Source organism: Ranitomeya imitator, chromosome 4 (genome assembly GCF_032444005.1).
Source record: "Ranitomeya imitator isolate aRanImi1 chromosome 4, aRanImi1.pri, whole genome shotgun sequence".
Taxonomy (NCBI): domain Eukaryota; kingdom Metazoa; phylum Chordata; class Amphibia; order Anura; family Dendrobatidae; genus Ranitomeya; species Ranitomeya imitator.
In genome coordinates, this window is record NC_091285.1 from 658738361 (window position 1) to 658749661 (window position 11301).

The 11301-nt window shown below is 50.2% G+C and overlaps 1 protein-coding gene across 1 annotated transcript in view; it reads left to right on the plus strand.

The window, feature by feature from the left end:
• ATP13A1 (ATPase 13A1) overlaps positions 1 to 10666 on the plus strand; it is a 46915-nt gene extending 36249 nt beyond the window's left edge. Inside the window, exons 19-26 of the mRNA XM_069767059.1 lie at positions 5377 to 5473; positions 5918 to 6099; positions 6214 to 6328; positions 6608 to 6804; positions 6885 to 7027; positions 7952 to 8063; positions 9180 to 9323; positions 10284 to 10666. Coding sequence (XP_069623160.1) covers positions 5377 to 5473; positions 5918 to 6099; positions 6214 to 6328; positions 6608 to 6804; positions 6885 to 7027; positions 7952 to 8063; positions 9180 to 9323; positions 10284 to 10394 — 1101 coding nt within the window. The 3' untranslated portion in view covers positions 10395 to 10666. The remainder of the gene's footprint in view (positions 1 to 5376; positions 5474 to 5917; positions 6100 to 6213; positions 6329 to 6607; positions 6805 to 6884; positions 7028 to 7951; positions 8064 to 9179; positions 9324 to 10283) is intronic.
• Positions 10667 to 11301: the final 635 nt, after the last annotated feature.

The following is an 11301-nucleotide window of genomic DNA, read 5'->3' on the forward strand; positions in this document are numbered from 1 at the left end:
CCGGCTTTCATCGGCGAGCTCCGCCCCGGCGCCATCTTGGTGCACCTGGCCTGGCGGTTAGCCCCGCCCACTTTTTCCTGCGCCCCTGAAAGGGTTTTTTCGGCATCGGGACCACCTGGCGCTGGCTCCTCAAAGCGCATAGCCTGGCGTCCTCATCCCTTGCGGTTCAGCATTGCAGCCGATCCCGGACAGAAGAGTGTCCCAGAAGTCTGCTCTGTCTGCCTGCACCCCTGCGTTAAGTACCATCGACATCATGGAGTGCAGCTTTCCATCCATCACCTGTTGTGAGTAGCTCTGATGCAGACTGACTCTCTCCTCTGCTTTCCTGTCCCCTAACCTTCTGGCTTCTTCAGGGGTTCCTTCGCCATGTCTAATCTTAAGGGAAGTCGCTTTTGTCCTCCCTCTTCTGGCTTAGTCTAACACTTTGCGTGTTCACCTTAGGCCCACCGCAGCGTCTGCCGTGAGTACCTCTGCACCGCAGACTGATACTCTCCCCTTCTGATTTTTTTCCTCGGACCCGTTCGGTCTAATTTTAAGGGAGGTCGCTTCCGACCTCCTACCTTTTCTCAGGCAGGCCTGCAGCAACCCACATTATGCTCACCGCCCAGGACCTCCCCCCTGCTGCTCCGCCTCAGAGCAAAGTCCCCATCCTCTCTGTCTCTATCAGTAGCGGATCTCACACGGGTGTCCCAGATCCTTGTGTCCGTGCCTGATTGGTTGCCCCTGCAGACATCCGTAGTAGCCAGCGGGTCGCAAGAAGCTCCGTCCAAGTCTTCTAATACAGGCCGCGAAAGATCCAGACAGGAACGCCGGTCTGAGTTCTCTTCTTGGTCCATTTCGCCCCACGGTCCTTCTCTGTGGTCGACTTCCCCCTGGTCTTTCCCCCCGGAGTCAGGCGAGGCTTTCTCTGATGCGCCTTCAGAGGATAATTTGGGTCCGGATTCGAACCAAATCGCTAACATGAGGGATATGGTTCAAAGCCTCATTGGAGCGACCAATCAGACCTGTGGCATCAAAGATTCCTCTACGAAACCCGCAGATCAGGCGGTTTCGTTTAGACGGTCTAAACTACCTCCCAAGGTATTTGCTCCTCATCCTGAATTCGAGGAGCGTCTGGCCAGAGAAAGAGCGAATTCGACCAGACGTTCTCAAGGAGACAAGCGTCTTGGAGTCTCATGTCTCTTTCCTCCGGATCTCATTGCCAACCAGAATGAGAGGCGTTAGAGAACGACCTCTCCCCCTGTGGATCCGTCGGCTGCTAGACTTGCCACCAACACAGTCCTTACGCTGTCCGGTGGGGCGGCTCTGAAAGATTCCATCGATATGATCATGGAATCCTTCGTGAAGTCGGCTTTCGAAACTGCCGCATCATCCCAATGCCCGGCTTTGGCTTCCACTTGGGTTTCGAAGTCTGTATCCGAGGGGCTAAACAACTCCATTGGGGCATTCAAGCTGGAGCTCCATCAGGCCGGCTGGCGGAACTTGCCACCCAGATTACTCACGCCGGGGAATAATTTGGTCCCTGGACGTCGCGTCTTCTGCCGCATAGGCGCCCAGTAATGTTGTTGCCAGCCGTCGCACCGTTTTGGCTCAAGAGTCATCAAAGAAGTCCCTTACGAGCCTACCTTTTAAAGGTTCACGTCCTTTCAGTTCCAAGCTGGACCAAATTATTAAGGACGCCACTGGCGGCACCAGTCCCCTTCTCCAGACCTCGCCTACTTCCCCTTAGGCGCTACTTCGGTCTTTTCGACCTTTTTCGTAAGTTTTGCGGCATCAGATCCTTCTTCGCATCAGCAGAGGCCACAGGCACGTTAAGAGAAGAAGGTATTCTTCGACTCACTCTTTCCTGGTGTGCCCGCTACTCCTAAGGTGGATTCTCCAGGTCCTGGACTGGAAGTTCCACCTAGGCATGACCCACGACTAGACCCCAGCCCGTTTCTCAGGCTGGGCAACCGTCTTCTGTTCCTCAGGGACGTCTGGGTCTCCTCAGTAGAGGATGCATGGGCCAGGGCACTTGTATCCTCTAGATACAAAATCTTAATTTCACGGTCCTGGGATCGTTGTCTTCGAATCCCAACCTCCAAGAGACCCCGCTCTGGTCCCGAGTTTCTTTAGAACCATTGTTTCCCTCCTTAAATCCGGGGTAATCGTTCCCGTCCCAGAACAGGAACGGTTCAACAGTTCACAGGCTTCTCTTCGAATCTTTTTGTACTGACAGAGGACGACAAGGTTCGTCCTAGTCCGGATCTCAATTTGCTGAACAGGAAGTTTCGTCAGAGACACTTCAGGATGATATTACCTCGTTCAGTAATCGCTTCCATGGAGGCTCAGGAATTTCGGCTTCAGGCTCCCGAAAGTCTATCCACCTTTCCCGACATTCTAGCCGTTGCAGGTGGCTCGTCAATAGGAAGAAGTTCCGTCTTGTTAAGCGCCTCGTATCTCCGGGCATGTTCTTCGACACTTGTCGGACCAGAGTCTTCCTTCCCGAAGACAGGATATCCCTCCTTTGTCAGGAAGTTCGCTTGCTCCTGGGTTTTCGGCTCCCCTCCTTTCCGATGGGCCTTAAAGGCCCTAAGGAGGTTAGTTGCAACATCGGAAGCAATTTTACCTTCGCCGTTTCATTCAAGACTTCTTCAGCAGGCTATTCTATCACAGGGGACATGTCTGTCTTCTCCCTGCATCGTCCGATCCGGTTTTTCTGGGTCAAACGGTTCCTCGACTGGTGGCCGAGGTCACTTCTCTTATGCCAGAGTGGATCCTTCACAGCATATCCTTCCTTCCAGTTCCCTGGCAGGTGGTGACGACGGACGCCGGCCCGCTCGGCGGAAGCGCGGGGCTTTGCCTCCTGTTCTTTCAGGGTTGTTGGTCGGCGCAGGAGTCCTCTTTGCCGATCAATGTCCTCGAGTTCAGGATCATCTTTCTGTCTTTCCTTCACTGGGTAAGGATTCTCAGCAGCCTGCCAATTCGAATCCAGACAATGACACACCAGTGGCATGTCTACCACCAGGGGTGGACTTGGCGTTCTCTGGCCTCGGCCGAGATTCCAGGATCCTCCTTTGGACAGAGGCAACGGTCCTGGTGAGCTCTGCAGTGCATGTCCCCGGCGTGGACATTTAGGCCGCGAGGGCCTCGCGGCAGGGGAATGGCCCTTCAGGAGGTTTCCTATCGGATTGCTCTTCCATGGGGGACTCCAGTGGTGGACCTCATGGCGTCCTGATTGAACAGGAAGGCCCCTCGGGTCGGCCCAGGGTCCCGTGATCCTCTCGCAGTGGTGTCACTCTGGCCATTCCTTGGTTACAGTTCGTGCTCCCCTATCGGTTCCCACGCCTTCCCTTGCTTTCCAAGCTGTCGAAAAAAGATCAAGGCTGGATGGGTGCCGGTCATTCTGATCGTCCCAGATTGGCCCAGGAGATCTTGATTTGCAGACATCGTCAATCTTCTCGCGGACACCCCAGGTGCCTTCCCAACGGACCCGATCTACTGTCTCAGGGTCCATTCTGCCACCCGAATTATCGGTCGCTCAGTTTAACGGCGTGGCTGTGGACTCCACAGTTCTAAGAGCGTCCGGTCTTTCGGCCCAGATGGGTCACTCTATAATCCAGGCTGGGAAGCCTTCGTCTTCTTCCAGGATCTACTATCGTACCTGGAAGGCTTACTTTCGTTGATGCGGGTCCAACCGCTTTTCACCTATGTCCTTTTTCCCTGCCTTTCATTTGGTTTTCCTTCAGGCAGGACTGGATTTGGGCTTTGCTCTCAGTTCCCTAAAGGGCCAGGTTCCTGCGCTCTTCTTCCCTTTTAAGAAGACGTTATCTTCTCAGCCACAGGTTGACCTTACTTCAAGTAGTAGCCCACGCGGTCCCTCCGTACAGGGCCTCTGTGGATTCATGGGGTTTAAAGGTTGTGTTGGTTGTTCTTAGGGGTTCTCCCCTTTGAGCCTTTCAGGGAGTTTTCCCTGTCAGTTCTATCTCGGAAGGTGGCTTTTCTCAGGTCTATCCCTTCGATCCGCCGCGTTTTTGAGTTGGCGGCCATTTCTTGCCGACCTTCTTTCTTGATTTTCCACCAGGACAAGGTGGTCCCAGGCCTCCACCTTCCTTCCTTTTTCGAGGTGGTTTTCATCTTTCCACCTCAACGAGGACATCGTTCTACCTTCCTTTTGTCCAGCTCCGACTCATCCTCTGGAGCGATCGTTGAACAGGCTGGGCCTCGTCAGGGCAGTGAGGATCTCCCTGGCTAACACGGCTGCTTTCTGAAAGATGGATTCTCTTTTCGCCATCCCTGATGGCGTGCGTAGAGGTCTGCTGGCTTCCAGGGCGACTATTGCTCGCTCTATCAGAACGGCTATTTTGGAAGCTTACCGGGTCAAGAACAAGAGTGCCCCCTCCTGAGAAAGGCTCACTCTACCCGGGCAGTCGGCGCTTCCAGTGCGGTACGTCACGGGGCTTTTGCCGACGGCTTTGTAAAGCGGCAACCTGGTCTTCCATCCACACGTTTCGCCGAACTACGGCGAACTCCAGCCTGGGCAGAAGGATCCTGCAGGCGGCAGTGGTGAGTCCTCGGACTTGATGGAAGTCTGTTTTTTTCCCCCCCCCCCCGGGACTGCTTTGGGACGTCCCATGGTTCCTGTGTCCCCCAATGAAAGGCGATAGAGAAAACAGGATTTTTGGTTGCTTACCGTAAAATCTGTTTCTCGGAGCCTTCATTGGGGGACACAGCACCCTCCCAGGTTGAACAGCTCTGTTTACCGTTTACGTTTGAGTTCTTTGAACACTCTTTGAGTGTTTGAAACTGTTAATCTATGGAGCGCCGTGGAATTTGTTGGCGCTATGTAGATAAAGTTTATTATTATTATATTATTATTCTTTCTCTTTTACACGTTGCTTCTCCTACTGCTTTCTCACTAACTGAATATCCTACTTCCTGTCGGTAGGGTGTACACTGCAGAGGAGGAGCTAACTTTTTTATTTGCATAATGTCAGTCTCCTAGTGGCAGCAGCATACACCCATGGTTCCTGTGTCCCCCAATGAAGGCTCCGAGAAACAGATTTTACGGTAAGCAACCAAAAATCCTGTTTTTATGTTTATACGGCTTATCAGGACTTTTCCCCTGGATGCAACCGTTTAGATGCCACCGACAGCAATGGACAACGGCATCTAAAGTGGTTAAACAGCAGCGGTTGTGGTCGGTTGTAGCACACAGTAGCAGGTGACACGGCACAGCCCCCTCAATGTCAGGACCCGATATCACAAGTCTTGAAGCGTACCAGAGATCTTCCTTCCTGGTGATATGGGATCTTCGATCAGAGATGGAGGCACGGCGTGCTCTCTGGGATCACGGTACCAGATCGTAGGCACTGATCAGAATTCTCTCCCCCCCAGGAGTTTGTGATTACGAGCCTGAAAGAGCTGGGATACATCACATTGATGTGTGGTGATGGGACCAACGACGTGGGGGCATTAAAGCATGCCAACGTGGGTGAGTAAAGTGCTGGAGATGAGGATGTGATTGCTGTCAGCGCTCCCGGACAAATGTTATCTAAAGGTGACTGTCGGGAATCAGGAGTTGGAGAAAAAAAAAAAGTGGTGGCTCACATACACATTGAATGGTCAGACCGTCCCTACAAAACTTCAGTTTCGACAGTTACCGTGGAAATGGGGCCTTCAGATCCACTGCCCCAGATATTACTTTCCACTAGTGACCCTAGCGGCCCCCATCTCTTTCCTCATCAGGCTGTCACCCCAGGACTACACCCACCACTCCCTGTAGTCACAGCAAAGCCTCCTTCTGCCATTCTCTTACACAATGGTGGACCTTAGATGGTCGTAGTGGCTTGCAACAGTTGAAGCTTTGGGCTCCGGATGGTCAGGGTGCCCTGGCTGATACATCAGCACTTGACATTCGTCACGTTTGTTTTCTCAGGGGTAGCGCTACTCGCCAACGCTCCTGAACGCCTACCTGAGAAGAAGAGGAAGCCACGGGAGGCGGTGACAGACGGCAGACCTTCTGGACCTACATTCTCAAGCAACTCCATCAAGCCTACGTCCAGGGCAGCGAGGAACCGGATCATGTCCCAACGAGAGGAGCAACAGGCACAACAGCGGGTGAGATCCGGGATTGGGGGCAGCGTCATCTGTATAGTGGTCGCCTGTGCTCAGCCCATACATGCTGACCCGGCCATCTTGTCACATTGCGGCTTGTGCTTTGCTTCTCTCCAGGAGAGGATCAGCCAGGTCCTGAAGGAGTTGGAGGAAGATCAAGTGCAGGTGGTGAAGCTCGGAGATGCCAGTATTGCTGCACCGTTCACCTCTAAGCTGTCGTCCATACAGTGCAGTGAGTGTTTACCCTGTGTATGTCGGCACGTTATTTAACCTAACGCGTTGGGTGCCGGCAGTGTTATACGACTGGCACCTGTCTCTAAACGTGCCACCAGAGCGGTCTCCGATGCTGTACAGCCAAGATCTACATCAGTCTCTGATTCCAGGGGGGGCAATGATTCGTGCGCCTATTGATTGTGTTACCGCCACCCTCCTGACTATGATCACTACCTCCGAGCGGCAGCTTTTATATGGTCAGACCAACCTCCATCCCTTGCGTCCTATTTCCCCACAGTCTGCCACGTTATCAAGCAAGGACGCTGCACCCTGGTGACGACGCTGCAGATGTTCAAGATCCTGGCGCTGAACGCCCTTATCCTGGCCTACGGGCAGAGCGTCCTGTATCTGGAGGGGGTTAAGTTTAGCGATTTCCAGGCGACATTACAAGGCCTTCTCCTGGCCGGCTGTTTCCTCTTCATCTCCCGCTCCAAGGTGAGTTTTGTAATCCACGACGTGGTAGGAGCTGTTGCCTTTCCCGTGTTTTTGACCCCTTTTTTACTTCCCATTTTCAGCCCCTGAAATACCTCTCCAAGGAGCGTCCTTTGCCCAACATCTTCAACCTGTACACCATCCTGACCGTGCTCCTCCAGTTCTTCGTTCATTTCGGGAGCCTTATCTACTTATACCAAGGGGCGCTCGAAAGAACTGAACCCAGGTAAGGTACCGACCTCTCAGACCTCACCCAGGACAGTCCCTCCAATCTCCTATGAAAGAAATCACTGCATCCTTAAGAAAGATTTTATCAAAATCGCAGTCTATCAGCTCCTTTATTGCACATTTATATCAATAGCAGCAACGATGGGAAAAGGGGACCTGTCACCAGACCAAAAGTGGCCAATTTGTGCTCTTTTATTTTGTTCCCGTTGCTCCATTGAGTATTCTGGATTTTGATATTATTTATTCATTTTTATTTTTTTTAAACCTGCCATACAATTCCGGAGATATGGTGCCTTATTTGCTGCTAATTCTTATGGTCTGTTCCAAGGGGGCGTGGCTCACAAAGCAGCCTAAAGACACGCCCCAGAGGATCAGTGAGCCACGCCCCCTTGTGAAGACCATAAAAAGTAGAACTAACGGCTAACGACCTATAGCTTAGGAACCGTCTGGTGTATTTAAAAAAAAAAAAAAAAAATGGTGAAAGGTTCTCTTTAAAAAGGACCCAATCCTTTGTCATAAATACTGAATGTAATTTTTATTTATTTTTTTTAACCTGATATAAATAATGCTATTTTCCCATATCCAGTATTTTTTTTTTCCTTTTTGTTCCTGAGATAGGTAGAAAGTGTTACCTGTGGGATGATGGTGGTGATAGTTGTACCGACGGGTGCTGCTTCTTTATCACAGCGCCACCCCTGTCCGCAGGTTGCTTGTGGTACTGCGGTTTAGCCACATTCACTTCTCTAAACCTGCCCGACACAGCTGTCTGTGGATTATTTTGGACTTGACGTCCATTTTTCAGGCAGAGCTTTTCTACGTAACTGTGTCCGAAAATCTGGAATGTTGAAGGGAGGTCCCAGTGATGAATTGGAGGGGGTTTTGCCGGCTCATGATGCGCGCCACTATGGTTTCTCTTCTGCAGGAAGGACGAGTTTGTGGACTTGTATAAGGAGTTTGAGCCGAGCCTGGTGAACAGCACGGTATACATCATGTCCATGGCCATGCAGATGGCCACGTTCGCCATTAACTATAAGGTACGCGGCTCGTTACGTTTACTATGCGGCCACCGCAGACCAATCCGGGAGTCCTCCTTCTCCCTCTGTCGGTGACCTCCATCTGCTCTATTGGGGATTACCGGCAGATTTCTCAATGGGGACGACCCCTTTAAATTTTAGGGCGTGTTCACACAACGGATTCTTAGACGTGAAAAATCTAGAAGTCTCGGAAAACCCATAAAAGCCAATCTTGGGCATTCTCGACCCCCCAGAAAAGTGGAAAAACTGCACCAAGAAAATTGCACGGAATTTAGTCCTACTCATTTTTTCCAAATAATAACTTGTTTGCTGCAAATAAACTTTGCAAATAAATAAATGTGTTTTTTTTTTCCATAATAAAAAATGGCATAAAAAGAATTACTTCTTAGAATAGTAAAATAAAACATTTTCTTCCAGATACGACTGCGCGCCTGTCCTGGGTGTGTCCGGTGTTGGGGCTGAGCTGTAATTTTTTTTTAGATCTTTTACATTTGGCTTAAAGGGGTATTCCCATCTCCAAGATCCTATCCCAATATGTACTGGGTATAGTAATAATAATATTAGCAAAATACCTTCAATTAGAAATGTAGTATAGTTCTTCTGATTCCCCGTTTCTTTCCTCATCTGCAGGCATTGCAGGAGCTTGGGTATCCATGGTTACGACCACTAGCTAGCGAACTGTCACGATCTCAGAGGTTGTAACCATGGATACCTAAGCTCCTCCAATGCCTGCACATGAGGAAAGAAATAGTGAATCAGAAGAACTATCCTACATTTCTAATTGGAGGTATTTGCTAATATTGTTATTACTACACCTACTACATTATTGGGACAGGATCTTGGAGAAGGGAATACCCCGTTAAAGTATTTCAGTGATAAATTTTGCACAAAAGCAATGCTGAGTCTCGGGGGGGCTTTGTGTCCTCGCCGGGCTCTGGGGTCTCCTCTGTCCCTGAAAATGGAAATGTTGCCCTCTGCCGGCACATAATGGTAATACATGCATAGGAAATACTAGCACTTTGGCAAGGTTTAGTGCCGCCACCATATTGTGTGCAGGCGGTGTGTATTTCTACTTCTACGATCACTTGATAATCCCATTTCCATTCCTTTTTTTAGGGTCACCCATTCATGGAAAGCCTAAGAGAGAACAAGCCGCTGCTGTGGAGCATTGTGCTGTCGGGCCTGGCCATCGTCTGCCTCCTGTCCGGCACATCGCCAGAGTTCAATGACCAGTTTGGGCTGGTGGACATCCCTATGGAGGTAATTCACCTTGGTTGCCCTCTCCTCTGTCCAAGGCTCGTAGTAATATATACCTTCGCTGCCGCTTCTTCTCCGTAAGCATTTTCTCTACAGTCGGCACAGTATTGCACTTTCATGGTGTTTTTTTTTTTGTTTTTTTTTTTGGAGTTGTGAATTAGAGTCACGAAATGACTGTGCAAACCAAGCACCGGTGCACCCTTGGTGTGACCAAGCCGTTTTCTGTGCCTACTGGTTTTGTAACCATCTCTATTCTGAAGCCAGAGGAGGAGAAGAAGATGGATGGGAAACAAGTGACCACGCCATGTGTGCACTGAGCGGCTGTGCTTGGTTTGGACAGTCCTTTTGTGCTGCCTGATTCCTTCTAAAGAGGGAGGTGACGTTTATTGCTGCAGTAGTATACTGCAGATTTTGTTTGCGTTTCTTCAAACCTCTCACCACCAGGGCTGGTTTTTAGACAAAGTGGGACTCCGGGCAAGTCCCCCTAACGTAGGCCACCTTTCTAAGAGGAGAGGGGTATGAATATTTTTAGGAAGCAAAGCATCTCCATTTTATGGCGAAAGTCGAATCTGTCCTTCCGTGCGCTCAGTAACGCCTCGCAGCCGTCAAGATCTCTGCTTGCGGTAATTGATCACGTTGGATGAGTTTCTCCAGGTCGCCCAGCGTTTCATCCAGAAATTAAAAATCGCTGGCAGTGTTCCATAGTTGGCAGAGTTTTAGAGTTTGGGGCCGTGAGGATGTGAGGTCGACACATTCATCGTAATTTGCCCCCCAAAAATGGCCCAAATTTCGACATTAGATCCAGAGTAACCTTTCTGAAAAAGGCCCAAAATTCATGAAGCCGTGCTCGACTCTTAATGAATTTGGCGCTTTTTACTACGGTGAACGATTTTGACCTCATTCTTGGTGAATCTTTCCATAGAAATCTGGATTTTACCATAAAATTTTTTTTTTCTCTTGCAGTTCAAGCTGGTTATTGCCAAAGTCCTGTTTGTGGATTTCTGCCTGGCCTGGGTGGTGGACCGTATCCTTCAGTATTTTTTGGGAAACTGTAAACTCAAAGTGCCTTCATAAGCTCGGACAACAAAGACTTGTGACACCGCCCGCCACGCGACTCCACCCAGAAGCCGTCGGCGTCCGGCCTTCACCTCCTAGGGCGCCCACCACCAGAGGATCCGCGGAAGCTGCATTCTGTGACTGGATGAAGAAGACTCAACACTTGAAGACGTCACCACTTGCTTGGGACATGACAAACTGATCCGATTTCATTTTTTTTTTTCTTACTGGAATTCGCTTTTGGAAAGCGCAAACTATTTGTTAAATAAAAAACGCATCGATGAATTTTATCAGGTTTCTCTCTTGGGTCGGTCACTTGTGTTGCAGAATTTCCACCAAGTACTGAACTGTCAGTACGTCTCTTTTATGGGAAAATGGGCATGTCTAGTGCCCTACTTAGAGAGCCGGAAGGGTGGAACCCAAAGCGGTCAGTATCACTTCGTAGGGCTTTTATAAATCTAGAATTTCTCTACCTGCTGGTGGAAGAGCCTAAGGGGCTCATAGGTGAACTGAGGCCGGGCGAGTGCTGCCATCCTCGCAGAGTCCTCTACAAATTCCCAACGTCGCAAGTTATCACCCATCAATGGGATTGGTGATCACTGATGGTCCAACGTATGACCACCCACCCCACACAGATCCCAAGAACAGAGTTCTATAATGCCCCATTGTCTTTGGGACCACTGGAGATAGCCGAGCGCTGTACTTATGCGGCTACCTGCTGGATCGCTGGGGGTCCCTGCAGTGGGACCTGAAACATTCAGTAATTCTGTGGATGGGTGATAAGTTACTAAGTTGGGGGGAACGAAAATGTATAAGAAGAGGACAGGCTGTGCTAAGAATGGGGTAATGAAGGAATAGCCACTGCTGCTTGCATGTGGATGTGACCTGCATGAAAGGGCTTGTATTACATTCTCTCTTCAGGAGC